Source organism: Pelophylax lessonae (genome assembly GCF_965119305.1).
Source record: "Pelophylax lessonae genome assembly, chromosome: 6".
Classification (NCBI taxonomy): Eukaryota; Metazoa; Chordata; class Amphibia; order Anura; family Ranidae; genus Pelophylax; species Pelophylax lessonae.
Window position 1 is genome coordinate 313498576 of NC_138773.1, and position 20407 is coordinate 313518982.

Sequence of the window (20407 nt, forward strand, 5' to 3'; positions counted from 1 at the left end):
TATTGTTATTTTTGCAAAATGGTCGCTTTTTTTTTTGTTTATAGCGCATGATCAAAAAATCACACAGGTGATCAAATACCACCAAAAGAAAGCTCTGTTTGTGGGAAAAGAAGGACGTGAAATTCGTTTAGGTACAGCGTCACACGACCGCGCAATTGTCCGTTAAAGCCACGCAGTAAAAAAAAAAAAAAAAAAAAAAAAAATCGCAAAAAACCCCCTGGTCAGGAAGGGGGTAAAATCTTCTGGGGCTTAAGTGGTTAAAAGTGTCAGTTAGTGTCAGACTGTCCACTGCAATATCGGAGTCCCTCTATAAGTTGCTAATCGCCGCCATTACTAGTATAAAAAAAATAAAATGACAGTATATATCCCAAAGTTTATAGACGCAATACCTTTTCAATATACGCATATTGGGATTTTTTTTTTTCCTAAAAATATTTATCAGAATACATATTGGTCTAAATTTTTGAAGAAATTTGATTTTTTTAATTGGATTTGTTTCAGAGCATAAAGTAAAAAATTATGTTTTTTTTTTTTAATTTCAAAATATTTTTTTTTTATATATAGCGCAAAAAACAAAAAAAAAAAAAAAAAAAAAAAAAAAGCTCTATTTTTGGGAAAAATAACATTCATTTTATTTGTGCACAGTGTTGCACGAGTGCACAATTGTCAGTTAAAGTAATGCAGTGCCGTATTACAAAAAAATTGGCCTTGTCATAAAGGGGGGTAAATCTTCCGGGGGTCAAGGTTAAGCAAATGAGGGTGAAGATTTGTTGCTCTTGTGCGAATGAATGACGCATTTGTCCAGCAATTTTTTTTTTTATACATGGACCCCTAGCTGTTGGTCACAATGTCAATGGCTCCCTTATATACAGAGAATGCACTTCAGAGATTGTGCAGAGGAAGTCCTGTGCCTGGTGGACCCCGAGACAAAAAGTGAGAGGAAATCTCCCCATAGGGGACCAGATAATTATCATAACCTTGCAGAGGATTTAACTCTCCCTGTTGTGTCCCAAACAAAAAAAAGAAAGAAAATTTTGCATATATTTGCCTTCTCCCCCCCAAAATGTTTCGTCCTCGATTATGAGTGCATGGTCTCCAGTGTATGTTGTATCCGGTCTCTCCGGCACGTATAAGGTGCATGCTTTAATCGCAGTTTATGTTTGGGGAACAAATTCCCGCTTGGTGCGTACATAGTCTCCCCTTGTTTACCCATGATTCCCCGCAGGATACGGTTGCGGGCCAATATTTTTTCGTAGAACTCCAACCCTCCCTGGGCGTAGGACTTGGATATAGTGGCTACTTTACGGTCAGCCCTGTAATCCAACCACTGACTGACTGAGTCGTAGAATAAGCAGTATCCGGTGAATCCGAGTGTGATGGCGAGCAAGTTAAAGACCCCCCTTAATAACATGGGGCCAGAATACAATCCTAGGAGCTGCTTGAGCCCCACGCTAGAAAAGCAGACAGCAGCAAAACAGGTGGGGGCCACAGACGCCTGGATAACGGGGCCACTGCTTTGTGCTTGGACGACCTCACGAGCCAAAGAGAATTTCTGAGCGTCTGATGAGAACGTCAAAGTGTCCCTCAACCTTTTCCCAACATCGCTGCTCCAGTCCACCTCCTCACCGCCGATCACCAACACCCGATCCACAATTCCTGCCCCGTCTTCTGCCGTGTTTTTATAGTTGCCGGGAATGCCAATCAAGCATCCGGCTGGGAGCCAGGGAACGCCGGCGCTGACTGGGTGGAAGCCATAGGCCGCGAAGGGGGTGAATCCGGTGGGGGAGCCGCAGTTTGCCTGTTTCAGGACATCCTGGAAGAGTGTGTGAAGTCCGTCCGACAGTTGGGCGGGTTCCCCTTTGGACCAGGCCTGGTAGATCTTCCGGAATGTCAGCTCTGGGAAGACGTGATAGGAAATATTGGTGGCAAACAGGCCGAAGGAAGAGGCGCCAAGGAGCTTACCCCGGTGAATCCGTGTAAAGGCGCAGACCTTCAGGAAGAGCTGGAGAGCCATGGCCCAAACCTGGAACCAACATAACATGTTAGTAATATTCAATGATCAAGTCTACCCAACAGCCACATCAACTGGTGAACGTACAACAAGGTCTCATTTATTATTGGTTATCATGGAGACATTATGACCATACAGGTCATGGTGAGAGGGGTCTAAAAGTCCTCCATTAGTTATCCAAATTATAAATAAATGTAACAAAATCATAATATAACAAAATATTTTATATATTTAGTAAATAAAACAATAATATATATATATATATATATATATATATACACACACACACACACACACACACACACACACATACACATACAGTCAGGTCCATAAATATTGGGACATCGACACAATTCTAATCTTTTTGGCTCTATACACCACCACAATGGATATGAAATTAAACAAACAAGATGTTCTTTAACTGCAGACTTTCAGCTTTAATTTGAGGATATTTACATCCATATCAGGTGAAAGGTGTAGGAATTACAACAGTTTGTATATGTGCCTCCCACTTTTTAAGGGACCAGAAGTAATGGGACAGATTAACAATCATAGATCAAACTTTCACTTTTTAATACTTGGTTGCAAATCCTTTGCAGTCAATTACAGCCTGAAGTCTGGAACGCATAGACATCACCAGACGCTGGGTTTCATCCCTGGTGATGCTCTGCCAGGCCTCTACTGCAACTGTCTTCAGTTCCTGCTTGTTCTTGGGGCATTTTCCCTTCAGTTTTGTCTTCAGCAAGTGAAATGCATGCTCAATCAGATTCAGGTCAGGTGATTGACTTGGCCATTGCATAACATTCCACTTCGGAAGGGGGGGGTTTGTCTCTATATGACCATGGTAATCATTGTTTGCCACCGTCCCGTAATGTGGTACAGAAGAAGTGTTTTTGGGTGCCTCAAACCCAGAGGTAGGGACTTTAAGGGCAAGGTGAAACGTATTTAAAAAATAAGTATTTTATTTAAACTATTTACAATATAATACAAGTTACAATAGTATGGGTATTCCCATGAAGTTACACGTTAAAGTGACATGGGTGGAGGCCCATGGTGAGGGTGAAGGAAAAGGTTAGAAGGTATGTGAAAGGTGAAACGAGTGACTTGGTCAGACTTAAAGTTTTCTCTGTTGTTCCATAGATAGGGAACTTTGTTCAGAGAGGTGTCTGTGTTGTTATCCTATGCGTTTCGGCCCAGTATGGCCTTTTTCAAGGAAAGTCACCAATTCTATGAATGACAATAGTGATAAGCATAATATAAAAAGGCCGGGGAATGCTCTCAGTCCACAGTCCGGCTCCAGCACCAGGAGAGGACAGAAGGACTGCGAGGAGCGCTGCACCCACCCGGATGACATCCTTGGAACCACCAGCCTCCACCTAACAGTAAGCTTTTTCAAGCAAACTTTGCAACCAGCACTTACACGCTGGCCTCCACCCATGTCACTTTAACGTGTAACTTCATGGGAATACCCATACTATTGTAACTTGTATTATATTGTAAATAGTTTAAATAAAATACTTATTTTTTAAATATGTTTCACCTTGCCCTTAAAGTCCCTAACATTCCCCGTCTTTCCCTTAAAAAACACTTTGGTTGCTTTCGCAGTATGCTTCGGGTCATTGTCCATCTGCACTGTGAAGCGCCGTCCAATGAGTTCTGAAGCATTTGGCTGAATATGAGCAGATAATATTGCCCGAAACACTTCAGAATTCATCCTGCTGCTTTTGTCAGCAGTCACATCATCAATAAATACAAGAGAACCAGTTCCATTGGCAGCCATACATGCCCACGCCATGACACTACCACCACCATGCTTCACTGATGAGGTGGTATGCTTTGGATCATGAGCAGTTCCTTTCCTTCTCCATACTCTTCTCTTCCCATCACTCTGGTACAAGTTGATCTTGGTCTCATCTGTCCATAGGATGATGTTCCAGAACTGTGAAGGCTTTTTTAGATGTTGTTTGGCAAACTCTAATCTGGCCTTCCTGTTTTTGAGGCTCACCAATGGTTTACATCTTGTGGTGAACCCTCTGTATTCACTCTGGTGAAGTCTTCTCTTGATTGTTGACTTTGACACACATACACCTACCTCCTGGAGAGTGTTCTTGATCTGGCCAACTGTTGTGAAGGGTGTTTTCTTCACCAGGGAAAGAATTCTTCAGTCATCCACCACAGTTGTTTTCCGTGGTCTTCCGGGTCTTTTGGTGTTGCTGAGCTCACCGGTGCGTTCTTTCTTTTTAAGGATGTTCCAAACAGTTGATTTGGCCACACCTAATGTTTTTGCCATCTCTCTGATGGGTTTGTTTTGTTTTTTCAGCCTAATGATGGCTTGCTTCACTGATAGTGACAGCTCTTTGGATCTCATATTGAGAGTTGACAGCAACAGATTCCAAATGCAAATAGCACACTTGAAATGAACTCTGGACCTTTTATCAGCTCCTTGTAAATGAGATAATGAGGGAATAACACACACCTGGCCATGGAACAGCTGAGCAACCAATTATCCCACTACTTTTGGTCCCTTAAAAAGTGGGAGGCACATATACAAACTGTTGTAATTCCTACACCTTTCACCTGATTTGGATGTAAATACCCTCAAATTAAAGCTGGAAGTCTGCAGTTAAAGCACATCTTGTTTGTTTAATTTCAAATCCATTGTGGTGGTGTATAGAGCCAAAAAGATTAGAATTGTGTTTATGTCCCAATATTTATAAATCTCATGCTGGATATGTATACTGGTGTGGACTAGGTAATGTGTTAGGATCTATACTGGTACGGACTGGTTAATGTGTTCGGATCTATACTGGTATGGACTGGGTAATGTGTTAGAATCTATACTGGTACGGACTGGGTAATGTGTTAGGATCTATACTGGTATGGACTGGGTAATGTGTTAGGATCTATACTGGTATGGACTGGGTAATGTGTTAGGATCTATACTGGTATGGACTGGGTAATGTGTTAGGAAGGAAAGGATGCCACATCGTTTGATAGAAATTAAAATGATCACCCTACAGAGGGCTGAATTCAAAGACACCCCAAAAATTAAAGTGAAAAAATGATGCACTAGGCGAGTCCATTTTGCCGAAATTCCATCTTTTCTGACTCTGCATTTGGCTAGGGTCAGTGTCACTGAAGGACCGCTGGGCAAATACATTGTGACATAACATATTGCTACAATCACCGTCTCTGTATAATGTTTGGGGGTTCTAAGTAATTTTCTAGCAAAAAAATACTGATTTAAACTTTTAGGCTCGGTTTCCACTATTGCGACTTGCTGTGCGACTTGACACATGTCAAGTCACACAGCAAGTCAAAAGCCATTAATTTCTATTTGGCCCGTTTTCACTGCCGCGACTTGAGTTGCGGCAACTTGAAAAGTAGTTTGTGCACTACTTTTGTTCCGACTTCAGTGCGACTTCCCTCTATAATGAGGGACAAGTCGCACTGAAAGCCGCGAACAAGTGAACACTACAGAGTCGCGCTAGAAGTAGCGCGATTCTGTAGCTGCAGCAGTGGAAACCGAGCCTTAAGTGGCAGAAAAGGCCGGGTCTTCAAGTGGTATCAGAACCAATTGTTCATTATTACTGTGACCAGCACAGAGCGGAGACTTCATCACATTATTTGATTATTATTTGAAAAATGTTGTATTACAGGTGCAACAGGGAAGGGGGGGGAAGAGTCATTATTTAACCACTTCTGTACCGGAAGATTTCCCCCCTTAATGACCAGGCCATTTTTTGAGATTCAGCACTGCGTTACTTTAACGGACAATTGCGCGCTCGTGCGGCTGTGCCCAAATAAAATTGACGTCCTTTTTTCCCACAAATAGAACTTTCTTTTGGTGGTATTTGATCACCTGTGCGATTTTTATTTTTTGCGCTATAAAACAAAAAAAAAAAAAAAAAAAAAATAGCGACAATTCTGAAAAAAAAAGAAAAAAAAAAAATTATATACAGTATATATAATTTTTTTTTTTTTTTTTTTACATTCTGCTATATAACATTCCCAATAAAAAGAAAATTAAAAATCAAATTTTTTCCCCATTTTAGGCCAATATGTATCCTGCTACATATTTTTGGTAAAAAAAAAAAAAAGCCCCAATAAGCGTATTTTGATTGGTTTGCGCAAAAGTTATCGCGTCTACAAACTAGGAAAAAGATTTTTGTCATTTTTATTGATTTCATTTTTTACTAGTAATGGCGGCGATCAGCGATTTTTAGCAGGACTGCGACACTGCGGCGGACAGATTAGACCCCTAACTGACATTTTTTGACACTTTTGGGGGGGACCAGTGACATACAGTAATCAGTGCTAAAAATATGCACTATACTAATGACACTGGCAGGGAAGGGGTTAACCCAGGGGTAATCAGTCTGTGCTTACAACAGCAGACCACCCTTCTCTCTCCACGGGGATCGATCGCAGGTGCCTGGCGGCAAATGCAGCCGTCGGCCCCGTGAATCAGCTTCTCTGCCGGCGAATGGGGGCACACATGCCCCCAGGATCGCTCCCGCGAACCGCCGTACACCTTTCTGGATTCAGAGGAACCTGCCGACCATATACCGTATATCGGTGGCGGCTTGTCGGCAATTGGCTAAAACCACTTGCGAACCGCCCACTGTACTTTTATTGCGGCAAGGTGGCTGCTCTGGGCCAGATCACGTATTTACCTCCGGGTCTGGGGCACATGTGCCTGCAGGCAGTGACCCGGTCTGATTATACACAGCAGGAGCCCAGCAGTGGATACCATGCAGAACGACAATCTACCTATGTAAACAAAGCAGATCGCCATTCTGTCAGTAGGGAAGGTATTGGTCCTGTGCTCTTGCAAAGCAGGGACACGGATCTCTGCTTTCCCCTAGTCAAATCCCCTCCTCCACAGTGAGTAAGCACTCCCTAGGCACACAGTTAACTCTTTAATCGCCCCTAATGTTACCCCCTCCCAGCCAGTGTCATTAGTACAGTGACAGTGCATATTTTTAGCACGGATCACTGTATTAGAGTCACTGGTCCCCAAAAAAAGTGTCACTTCCTGTGCTATTTGTACACCACATAATCGCAGTCCCGCTATAAATCGCTGATAACCACCGTCACTAGTAAATAAAGAAAATAAATAAAAATATCCCATTATTTGTAGACGCTAAAACTTTTGCGCAAACCAATCGATATACACACTTATTGTGATTTATTAATTTTTTTTTTTTTTTTTTTTATATACACAAAAAGATATGCACCAGAATACACATTGACCATAATTGCTGAAGAATTTTTTTTTTTTTTTTTTTTTAATTGGATACGTTTTATAGCAGAAAGTTTAAAAAAAAAAAAGTATACATTATATATATATATATATGCAGTATCTCACAAAAGTGAGTACACCCCTCACATTTATGTAAATATTTTATTCTATCTTTTCATGTGACAACACTGAAGAAATGACACTTTGCTACAATGTAAAGTAGTGAGTGTACAGCTTGTATAACAGTGTAAATTTACTGTCCCCTCAAAATAACTCAACACACAGCCATTAATGTCTAAACCGCTGGCAACAAAAGTGAGTACATCCCTAAATGACGATGTCCAAATTGGGCCCAATTAGCCATTTTCCCTCCCCGGTGTCATGTGACTCGTTAGTGTTACAAGGTCTCAGGTGTGAATAGGGAGCAGGTGTGTTATATTTGGTGTTATCGCTCTCACTCTCTCATACTGGTCACTGGAGGTTCAACATGGCACCTCATGGCAAAGAAATCTCTGAGGATCTGAAAAAAAGAATTGTTGCTCTACATAAAGATGGCCGAGGCTATAAGAAGATTGCCAAGACCCTGAAACTGAGCTGCAGCACGGTGGCCAAGACCATACAGTGGTTTAACAAGAGAGGTTCCTCTCAGAACAGCTCATGCCATGGTCGACCAAAGAAGTTGAGTGCACGTGCTCAGCGTGATATCCAGAGGTTGTCTTTGGGAAATAGACGTATGAGTGCTGCCAGCATTGCTGCAGAGGATGAAGGGGTGGGGGGTCAGCCTGTCAGTGCTCAGACCATACGCCGCACACTGCATCAAATTGGTCTGCATGGCTGTCATCCCAGAAGGAAGCCTCTTCTAAAGATGATGCACAAGAAATCCTGCAAACAGTTTGCTGAAGACAAGCAGACTAAGGAGATGGATTACTGGAACCATGTCCTGTGGTCTGATGAGACCAAGATAAACTTATTTGGTTTAGATGGTGACAAGCGTGTGTGGCGGCAACCAGGTGAGGAGTACAAAGACAAGTGTGTCTTGCCTACAGTCAAGCATGGTGGTGGGAGTGTCATGGTCTGGGGCTGCATGAGTGCTGCCGGCACTGGGGAGCTACAGTTCATTGAGGGAACCATGAATGCCAACATGTACTGTGACATACTGAAGCAGAGCATGATCCCCTCCCCTCGGAGACTGGGCTGCAGGGCAATATTCCAACATAACGACCCCAAACACACCTCCAAGATGACCACTGCTTTGCTAAAGGAGCTGAAGGTAAAGGTGATGGACTGGCCAAGCATGTCTCCAGACCTAAACCCTATTGAGCATCTGTGGGGCCTCCTCAAACAGAAGGTGGAGGAGCGCAAGGTCTCTAACATCCACCAGCTCTGTGATGTCATCATGGAGGAGTAAAAGAGGACTCCAGTGGTAACCTGTGAAGCTCTGGTGAACTCCATGCCCAAGAGGGTTAAGGCAGTGCTGGAAAATAATGGTGGCCACACAAAATATTGACACTTCGGGCCCAATTTGGACATTTTCACTTAGGGGTGTACTCACTTTTGTTACCAGCGGTTTAGACATTAATGGCTGTGTGTTGAGTTATTTTGAGGGGACAGCAAATTTACACTGTTATACAAGCTGTACACTCACTACTTTACATTGTAGCAAAGTGTCATTTCTTCAGTGTTGTCACATGAAAAGATAGAATAAAATATTTACAAAAATGTGAGGGGTGTACTTACTTTTGTGAGATACTGTGTGTGTGTATATATATATATTTTTTTTTTAAATTGATGCTTTTTTTATAGCGCAAAAAAAAAAAAAAAAATTGTACAGGTGATCAAATACCACCAAAAGAAAGCTCTGTTTGTGGGAAAAAAGGACATCAATTTTATTTGGGTACAGCGTCGCACGACCACGCAATTGTCCGATAAAATAACGCAGTGCTGAATCGCAAAAAATGGCCTGGTCATTAGGGGGTAAATCCTGCAGAGGTCACATGGGGAATTTCTCAGGGGGAATCCATCCACTTTCAGGACATTTTTATGATCTAAAAAAATCAGAATGATATAAAATATCACACACGTCACATTATAATCAGATGACATCACAACATTTAGCAGGCCAGCTATGACGTAAAAAGCTCCTTTCAATCACAGAGATCGGTGGCCTCGTTATAAGTCCCCATGTGTCCGGTATAGGGAACTCCGACCCCACCGATCACCCCTCCCCCGCTCCGGTACTGACCTCCAACACACGTGCAGCACACAGGACGCTGCGCTCCAGTGACGTCACACGCAGGAAACATTCGTTACATTGTATCCAGGGCGGATCTTCCGCGTTCCATGGGGCGGAGCGGGGGAGGAGCTACGAGTAGACCGTGGAGTTTTGATGAAAGGGGCGGGGGGAGGAGCATGAAATATAATGAAAGGCATAGAGAGGGTTGGGGCGGAGCTTCCAGTAGAATTGACCAATGGGACGGGGAGGTAGAGGAGGGTTTACTTTGGAACACAAATATTTTCAGTAATAATAATAATGACTATAAATGAGCGGAGAGGATGGTGGGACCGGGAGAGCACTGCTGTCCGCTGATTGGTGCTCAGTGTTTGGAGGAACCCAGGATGAGAAAAGTTGCTCTACGCACTGTGTGCTGTGTGATTCCATTTTATGTCTATCGGTGTGCTCTGTGCTGTGTATACTGCGTGCACTATGTGTGCTCTGTGCTGCGTATAGTGTGCTCTGTGTACTGCATGCACTACGTGTGCTCTGTGTACTCTATGCACTATGTGTGCTCTGTGTACTGCATGCACTACGTGTGCTCTGTGTACTGTATGCACTACGTGTGCTCTGTGTACTGCATGCACTACGTGTGCTCTGTGTACTGCATGCACTACGTGTGCTCTGTGTACTGCATGCACTACGTGTGCTCTGTGTACTGCATGCACTACGTGTGCTCTGTGTACTGCATGCACTACGTGTGCTCTGTGTACTGCATGCACTACGTGTGCTCTGTGTACTGCATGCACTACGTGTGCTCTGTGTACTGTATGCACTACGTGTGCTCTGTGTACTGCATGCACTACGTGTGCTCTGTGCTGCGTATACTGTGTGCTGTGTATAGTGTGCTCTGTGTACTGCATGCACTACGTGTGCTCTGTGTACTCTATGCACTATGTGTGCTCTGTGTACTGCATGCACTACGTGTGCTCTGTGTACTGTATGCACTACGTGTGCTCTGTGTACTGCATGCACTACGTGTGCTCTGTGTACTGCATGCACTACGTGTGCTCTGTGTACTGCATGCACTACGTGTGCTCTGTGTACTGCATGCACTACGTGTGCTCTGTGTACTGCATGCACTACGTGTGCTCTGTGTACTGCATGCACTACGTGTGCTCTGTGTACTGCATGCACTATGTGTGCTCTGTGTACTGCATGCACTACGTGTGCTCTGTGTACTGCATGCACTACGTGTGCTCTGTGTACTGCATGCACTACGTGTGCTCTGTGTACTGCATGCACTATGTGTGCTCTGTGTACTGCATGCACTATGTGTGCTCTGTGTACTGCATGCACTACGTGTGCTCTGTGTACTGCATGCACTACGTGTGCTCTGTGTACTGCATGCACTACGTGTGCTCTGTGCTGCGTATACTGTGTGCTGTGTATAGTGTGCTCTGTGTACTGCATGCACTACGTGTGCTCTGTGTACTCTATGCACTATGTGTGCTCTGTGTACTGCATGCACTACGTGTGCTCTGTGTACTGTATGCACTACGTGTGCTCTGTGTACTGAATGCACTACGTGTGCTCTGTGTACTGAATGCACTACGTGTGCTCTGTGTACTGCATGCACTACGTGTGCTCTGTGCTGCGTATACTGTGTGCTGTGTATAGTGTGCTCTGTGTACTGCATGCACTACGTGTGCTCTGTGTACTGCATGCACTACGTGTGCTCTGTGTACTGCATGCACTACGTGTGCTCTGTGTACTGTATGCACTACGTGTGTACTGCATGCACTACGTGTGCTCTGTGTACTGCATGCACTACGTGTGCTCTGTGTACTGCATGCACTACGTGTGCTCTGTGTACTGCATGCACTACGTGTGCTCTGTGTACTGCATGCACTACGTGTGCTCTGTGTACTGTATGCACTACGTGTGCTCTGTGTACTGCATGCACTACGTGTGCTCTGTGCTGCGTATACTGTGTGCTGTGTATAGTGTGCTCTGTGTACTGCATGCACTACGTGTGCTCTGTGTACTCTATGCACTACGTGTGCTCTGTGTACTGCATGCACTACGTGTGCTCTGTGTACTGTATGCACTACGTGTGCTCTGTGTACTGCATGCACTACGTGTGCTCTGTGTACTGCATGCACTACGTGTGCTCTGTGTACTGCATGCACTACGTGTGCTCTGTGTACTGCATGCACTACATGTGCTCTGTGTACTGCATGCACTACGTGTGCTCTGTGTACTGTATGCACTACGTGTGCTCTGTGTACTGCATGCACTACGTGTGCTCTGTGTACTGCATGCACTACGTGTGCTCTGTGCTGCGTATACTGTGTGCTGTGTATAGTGTGCTCTGTGTACTGCATGCACTACGTGTGCTCTGTGTACTCTATGCACTATGTGTGCTCTGTGTACTGCATGCACTACGTGTGCTCTGTGCTGCGTATACTGTGTGCTGTGTATAGTGTGCTCTGTGTACTGCATGCACTACGTGTGCTCTGTGTACTGTATGCACTACGTGTGCTCTGTGTACTGCATGCACTACGTGTGCTCTGTGTACTGCATGCACTACGTGTGCTCTGTGTACTGCATGCACTACGTGTGCTCTGTGTACTGCATGCACTACGTGTGCTCTGTGTACTGCATGCACTACGTGTGCTCTGTGTACTGCATGCACTACGTGTGCTCTGTGTACTGCATGCACTACGTGTGCTCTGTGTACTGCATGCACTATGTGTGCTCTGTGTACTGCATGCACTATGTGTGCTCTGTGTACTGCATGCACTACGTGTGCTCTGTGTACTGCATGCACTACGTGTGCTCTGTGTACTGCATGCACTACGTGTGCTCTGTGTACTGTATGCACTACGTGTGCTCTGTGTACTGCATGCACTACGTGTGCTCTGTGTACTGCATGCACTACGTGTGCTCTGTGTACTGCATGCACTACGTGTGCTCTGTGTACTGCATGCACTACGTGTGCTCTGTGTACTGCATGCACTACGTGTGCTCTGTGTACTGCATGCACTACGTGTGCTCTGTGTACTGCATGCACTACGTGTGCTCTGTGTACTGCATGCACTATGTGTGCTCTGTGTACTGCATGCACTATGTGTGCTCTGTGTACTGCATGCACTATGTGTGCTCTGTGTACTGCATGCACTGCGTGTGCTCTGTGTACTGCATGCACTACGTGTGTACTGTATGCACCAAGTGTGCTCTGTGTACTGCATGCACTACGTGTGCTCTGTGCTGCGTATAGTGTGCTCTGTGTACTGCATGCACTACGTGTGCTCTGTGTACTGCATGCACTACGTGTGCTCTGTGTACTGCATGCACTACGTGTGCTCTGTGTACTGCATGCACTACGTGTGCTCTGTGTACTGCATGCACTATGTGTGCTCTGTGTACTGCATGCACTATGTGTGCTCTGTGTACTGCATGCACTATGTGTGCTCTGTGTACTGCATGCACTACGTGTGCTCTGTGTACTGCATGCACTACGTGTGCTCTGTGTACTGCATGCACTACGTGTGCTCTGTGCTGCGTATACTGTGTGCTGTGTATAGTGTGCTCTGTGTACTGCATGCACTACGTGTGCTCTGTGTACTCTATGCACTATGTGTGCTCTGTGTACTGCATGCACTACGTGTGCTCTGTGTACTGCATGCACTACATGTGCTCTGTGTACTGCATGCACTACGTGTGCTCTGTGTACTGCATGCACTACGTGTGCTCTGTGTACTGCATGCACTACGTGTGCTCTGTGTACTGTATGCACTACGTGTGCTCTGTGTACTGCATGCACTACGTGTGCTCTGTGCTGCGTATACTGTGTGCTGTGTATAGTGTGCTCTGTGTACTGCATGCACTATGTGTGCTCTGTGTACTGCATGCACTATGTGTGCTCTGTGTACTGCATGCACTATGTGTGCTCTGTGTACTGCATGCACTACGTGTGCTCTGTGTACTGCATGCACTACGTGTGCTCTGTGCTGCGTATACTGTGTGCTGTGTATAGTGTGCTCTGTGTACTGCATGCACTACGTGTGCTCTGTGTACTGCATGCACTACGTGTGCTCTGTGTACTGCATGCACTATGTGTGCTCTGTGTACTGCATGCACTATGTGTGCTCTGTGTACTGCATGCACTATGTGTGCTCTGTGTACTGCATGCACTACGTGTGCTCTGTGTACTGCATGCACTACGTGTGCTCTGTGTACTGTATGCACTACGTGTGCTCTGTGTACTGTATGCACTACGTGTGCTCTGTATACTGCATGCACTACGTGTGCTCTGTGCTGCGTATACTGTGTGCTGTGTATAGTGTGCTCTGTGTACTGCATGCACTACGTGTGCTCTGTGTACTCTATGCACTATGTGTGCTCTGTGTACTGCATGCACTACGTGTGCTCTGTGTACTGTATGCACTACGTGTGCTCTGTGTACTGTATGCACTACGTGTGCTCTGTGTACTGTATGCACTACGTGTGCTCTGTGTACTGCATGCACTACGTGTGCTCTGTGCTGCGTATACTGTGTGCTGTGTATAGTGTGCTCTGTGTACTGCATGCACTACGTGTGCTCTGTGTACTCTATGCACTATGTGTGCTCTGTGTACTGCATGCACTACGTGTGCTCTGTGTACTGTATGCACTACGTGTGCTCTGTGTACTGTATGCACTACGTGTGCTCTGTGTACTGTATGCACTACGTGTGCTCTGTGTACTGCATGCACTACGTGTGCTCTGTGCTGCGTATACTGTGTGCTGTGTATAGTGTGCTCTGTGTACTGTATGCACTACGTGTGCTCTGTGTACTGCATGCACTACGTGTGCTCTGTGTACTGCATGCACTACGTGTGCTCTGTGTACTGCATGCACTACGTGTGCTCTGTTCTGCGTATACTGTGTGCTGTGTATAGTGTGCTCTGTGTACTGCATGCACTACGTGTGCTCTGTGTACTGCATGCACTATGTGTGCTCTGTGTACTGCATGCACTACGTGTGCTCTGTGCTGCGTATACTGTGTGCTGTGTATAGTGTGCTCTGTGTACTGCATGCACTACGTGTGCTCTGTGTACTGCATGCACTATGTGTGCTCTGTGTACTGCATGCACTACGTGTGCTCTGTGTACTGCATGCACTATGTGTGCTCTGTGTACTGCATGCACTATGTGTGCTCTGTGTACTGCATGCACTATGTGTGCTCTGTGTACTGCATGCACTATGTGTGCTCTGTGTACTGCATGCACTATGTGTGCTCTGTGTACTGCATGCACTACGTGTGCTCTGTGTACTGCATGCACTACGTGTGCTCTGTGTACTGCATGCACTACGTGTGCTCTGTGCTGCGTATACTGTGTGCTGTGTATAGTGTGCTCTGTGTACTGCATGCACTACGTGTGCTCTGTGTACTCTATGCACTATGTGTGCTCTGTGTACTGCATGCACTACGTGTGCTCTGTGTACTGTATGCACTACGTGTGCTCTGTGTACTGCATGCACTACGTGTGCTCTGTGTACTGCATGCACTACGTGTGCTCTGTGTACTGCATGCACTACGTGTGCTCTGTGTACTGCATGCACTACGTGTGCTCTGTGTACTGCATGCACTACGTGTGCTCTGTGTACTGTATGCACTACGTGTGCTCTGTGTACTGCATGCACTACGTGTGCTCTGTGCTGCGTATACTGTGTGCTGTGTATAGTGTGCTCTGTGTACTGCATGCACTACGTGTGCTCTGTGTACTCTATGCACTATGTGTGCTCTGTGTACTGCATGCACTACGTGTGCTCTGTGTACTGTATGCACTACGTGTGCTCTGTGTACTGCATGCACTACGTGTGCTCTGTGTACTGCATGCACTACGTGTGCTCTGTGTACTGCATGCACTACGTGTGCTCTGTGTACTGCATGCACTACGTGTGCTCTGTGTACTGCATGCACTACGTGTGCTCTGTGTACTCTATGCACTATGTGTGCTCTGTGTACTGCATGCACTACGTGTGCTCTGTGTACTGTATGCACTACGTGTGCTCTGTGTACTGCATGCACTACGTGTGCTCTGTGTACTGAATGCACTACGTGTGCTCTGTGTACTGCATGCACTACGTGTGCTCTGTGCTGCGTATACTGTGTGCTGTGTATAGTGTGCTCTGTGTACTGCATGCACTACGTGTGCTCTGTGTACTGCATGCACTACGTGTGCTCTGTGTACTGCATGCACTACGTGTGCTCTGTGTACTGTATGCACTACGTGTGTACTGCATGCACTACGTGTGCTCTGTGTACTGCATGCACTACGTGTGCTCTGTGTACTGCATGCACTACGTGTGCTCTGTGTACTGCATGCACTACGTGTGCTCTGTGTACTGCATGCACTACGTGTGCTCTGTGTACTGTATGCACTACGTGTGCTCTGTGTACTGCATGCACTACGTGTGCTCTGTGCTGCGTATACTGTGTGCTGTGTATAGTGTGCTCTGTGTACTGCATGCACTACGTGTGCTCTGTGTACTCTATGCACTACGTGTGCTCTGTGTACTGTATGCACTACGTGTGCTCTGTGTACTGCATGCACTACGTGTGCTCTGTGTACTGCATGCACTACGTGTGCTCTGTGTACTGCATGCACTACGTGTGCTCTGTGTACTGCATGCACTACGTGTGCTCTGTGTACTGCATGCACTACATGTGCTCTGTGTACTGCATGCACTACGTGTGCTCTGTGTACTGTATGCACTACGTGTGCTCTGTGTACTGCATGCACTACGTGTGCTCTGTGCTGCGTATACTGTGTGCTGTGTATAGTGTGCTCTGTGTACTGCATGCACTACGTGTGCTCTGTGTACTCTATGCACTATGTGTGCTCTGTGTACTGCATGCACTACGTGTGCTCTGTGCTGCGTATACTGTGTGCTGTGTATAGTGTGCTCTGTGTACTGCATGCACTACGTGTGCTCTGTGTACTGTATGCACTACGTGTGCTCTGTGTACTGCATGCACTACGTGTGCTCTGTGTACTGCATGCACTACGTGTGCTCTGTGTACTGCATGCACTACGTGTGCTCTGTGTACTGCATGCACTACGTGTGCTCTGTGTACTGCATGCACTACGTGTGCTCTGTGTACTGCATGCACTACGTGTGCTCTGTGTACTGCATGCACTACGTGTGCTCTGTGTACTGCATGCACTACGTGTGCTCTGTGTACTGTATGCACTACGTGTGCTCTGTGTACTGCATGCACTACGTGTGCTCTGTGCTGCGTATACTGTGTGCTGTGTATAGTGTGCTCTGTGTACTGCATGCACTACGTGTGCTCTGTGTACTCTATGCACTACGTGTGCTCTGTGTACTGCATGCACTACGTGTGCTCTGTGTACTGCATGCACTACGTGTGCTCTGTGTACTGCATGCACTACGTGTGCTCTGTGTACTGCATGCACTACGTGTGCTCTGTGTACTGCATGCACTACGTGTGCTCTGTGTACTGCATGCACTACGTGTGCTCTGTGTACTGCATGCACTACGTGTGCTCTGTGTACTGCATGCACTACGTGTGCTCTGTGTACTGCATGCACTATGTGTGCTCTGTGTACTGCATGCACTACGTGTGCTCTGTGTACTGCATGCACTACGTGTGCTCTGTGTACTGCATGCACTACGTGTGCTCTGTGTACTGTATGCACTACGTGTGCTCTGTGTACTGCATGCACTACGTGTGCTCTGTGCTGCGTATACTGTGTGCTGTGTATAGTGTGCTCTGTGTACTGCATGCACTACGTGTGCTCTGTGTACTGCATGCACTATGTGTGCTCTGTGTACTGTATGCACTACGTGTGCTCTGTGTACTGCATGCACTACGTGTGCTCTGTGTACTGCATGCACTACGTGTGCTCTGTGTACTGCATGCACTACGTGTGCTCTGTGTACTGCATGCACTACGTGTGCTCTGTGTACTGCATGCACTATGTGTGCTCTGTGTACTGCATGCACTATGTGTGCTCTGTGTACTGCATGCACTATGTGTGCTCTGTGTACTGCATGCACTATGTGTGCTCTGTGTACTGCATGCACTGCGTGTGCTCTGTGTACTGCATGCACTACGTGTGTACTGTATGCACCAAGTGTGCTCTGTGTACTGCATGCACTACGTGTGCTCTGTGCTGCGTATAGTGTGCTCTGTGTACTGCATGCACTACGTGTGCTCTGTGTACTGCATGCACTACGTGTGCTCTGTGTACTGCATGCACTACGTGTGCTCTGTGTACTGCATGCACTATGTGTGCTCTGTGTACTGCATGCACTATGTGTGCTCTGTGTACTGCATGCACTACGTGTGCTCTGTGTACTGCATGCACTACGTGTGCTCTGTGTACTGCATGCACTACGTGTGCTCTGTGTACTGCATGCACTACGTGTGCTCTGTGCTGCGTATACTGTGTGCTGTGTATAGTGTGCTCTGTGTACTGCATGCACTACGTGTGCTCTGTGTACTCTATGCACTATGTGTGCTCTGTGTACTGCATGCACTACGTGTGCTCTGTGTACTGCATGCACTACGTGTGCTCTGTGTACTGCATGCACTACGTGTGCTCTGTGTACTGTATGCACTACGTGTGCTCTGTGTACTGCATGCACTACGTGTGCTCTGTGCTGCGTATACTGTGTGCTGTGTATAGTGTGCTCTGTGTACTGCATGCACTATGTGTGCTCTGTGTACTGCATGCACTATGTGTGCTCTGTGTACTGCATGCACTACGTGTGCTCTGTGTACTGCATGCACTACGTGTGCTCTGTGCTGCGTATACTGTGTGCTGTGTATAGTGTGCTCTGTGTACTGCATGCACTACGTGTGCTCTGTGTACTGCATGCACTACGTGTGCTCTGTGTACTGCATGCACTATGTGTGCTCTGTGTACTGCATGCACTACGTGTGCTCTGTGTACTGCATGCACTATGTGTGCTCTGTGTACTGCATGCACTATGTGTGCTCTGTGTACTGCATGCACTATGTGTGCTCTGTGTACTGCATGCACTACGTGTGCTCTGTGTACTGCATGCACTTCGTGTGCTCTGTGTACTGTATGCACTACGTGTGCTCTGTGTACTGTATGCACTACGTGTGCTCTGTATTCTGCATGCACTACGTGTGCTCTGTGCTGCGTATACTGTGTGCTGTGTATAGTGTGCTCTGTGTACTGCATGCACTACGTGTGCTCTGTGTACTCTATGCACTATGTGTGCTCTGTGTACTGCATGCACTACGTGTGCTCTGTGTACTGCATGCACTACGTGTGCTCTGTGTACTGTATGCACTACGTGTGCTCTGTGTACTGTATGCACTACGTGTGCTCTGTGTACTGCATGCACTACGTGTGCTCTGTGCTGCGTATACTGTGTGCTGTGTATAGTGTGCTCTGTGTACTGCATGCACTACGTGTGCTCTGTGTACTCTATGCACTATGTGTGCTCTGTGTACTGCATGCACTACGTGTGCTCTGTGTACTGTATGCACTACGTGTGCTCTGTGTACTGCATGCACTACGTGTGCTCTGTGTACTATATGCACTACGTGTGCTCTGTGTACTGCATGCACTACGTGTGCTCTGTGCTGCGTATACTGTGTGCTGTGTATAGTGTGCTCTGTGTACTGTATGCACTACGTGTGCTCTGTGTACTGCATGCACTACGTGTGCTCTGTGTACTGCATGCACTACGTGTGCTCTGTGTACTGCATGCACTACGTGTGCTCTGTTCTGCGTATACTGTGTGCTGTGTATAGTGTGCTCTGTGTACTGCATGCACTACGTGTGCTCTGTGTACTGCATGCACTATGTGTGCTCTGTGTACTGCATGCACTACGTGTGCTCTGTGCTGCGTATACTGTGTGCTGTGTATAGTGTGCTCTGTGTACTGCATGCACTACGTGTGCTCTGTGTACTGCATGCACTATGTGTGCTCTGTGTACTGCATGCACTACGTGTGCTCTGTGTACTGCATGCACTATGTGTGCTCTGTGTACTGCATGCACTACGTGTGCTCTGTGTACTGCATGCACTACGTGTGCTCTGTGTACTGCATGCACTACGTGTGCTCTGTGCTGCGTATACTGTGTGCTGTGTATAGTGTGCTCTGTGTACTGCATGCACTACATGTGCTCTGTGTACTGCATGCACTACGTGTGCTCTGTGTACTGCATGCACTACGTGTGCTCTGTGTACTGCATGCACTACGTGTGCTCTGTGTACTGCATGCACTACGTGTGCTCTGTGTACTGCATGCACTACGTGTGCTCTGTGTACTGCATGCACTACGTGTGCTCTGTGTACTGCATGCACTACGTGTGCTCTGTACTGCGTATACTGTGTGCTGTGTATAGTGTGCTCTGTGTACTGCATGCACTACGTGTGCTCTGTGTACTGCATGCACTACGTGTGCTCTGTGTACTGCATGCACTATGTGTGCTCTGTGTACTGCATGCACTACGTGTGCTCTGTGTACTGCATGCACTATGTGTGCTCTGTGTACTGCATGCACTACGTGTGCTCTGTGTACTGCATGCACTACGTGTGCTCTGTGTACTGCATGCACTACGTGTGCTCTGTGTACTGCATGCACTACGTGTGCTCTGTGTACTGCATGCACTACGTGTGCTCTGTGCTGCGTATACTGTGTGCTGTGTATAGTGTGCTCTGTGTACTGCATGCACTACGTGTGCTCTGTGTACTCTATGCACTATGTGTGCTCTGTGTACTGCATGCACTACGTGTGCTCTGTGCTGCGTATACTGTGTGCTGTGTATAGTGTGCTCTGTGTACTGCATGCACTACGTGTGCTCTGTGTACTGCATGCACTATGTGTGCTCTGTGTACTGCATGCACTACGTGTGCTCTGTGTACTGCATGCACTA

At 46.5% G+C, this 20407-nt stretch overlaps 1 protein-coding gene across 1 annotated transcript; it reads right to left on the minus strand.

Annotated features, from left to right (window-relative positions):
* Nucleotides 1–872: 872 nt before the first annotated feature.
* Nucleotides 873–9585, minus strand: TMEM177 (transmembrane protein 177). Its single transcript, XM_082259939.1, has 2 exons — nt 9499–9585; nt 873–2023 (listed from the first exon to the last, which is right to left on the minus strand). Exon 2 carries the CDS (start codon nt 2012–2014, stop codon nt 1079–1081), a length of 936 nt encoding a protein of 311 aa, XP_082116065.1. The 5' UTR covers nt 2015–2023; nt 9499–9585; the 3' UTR covers nt 873–1078.
* Nucleotides 9586–20407: the final 10822 nt, after the last annotated feature.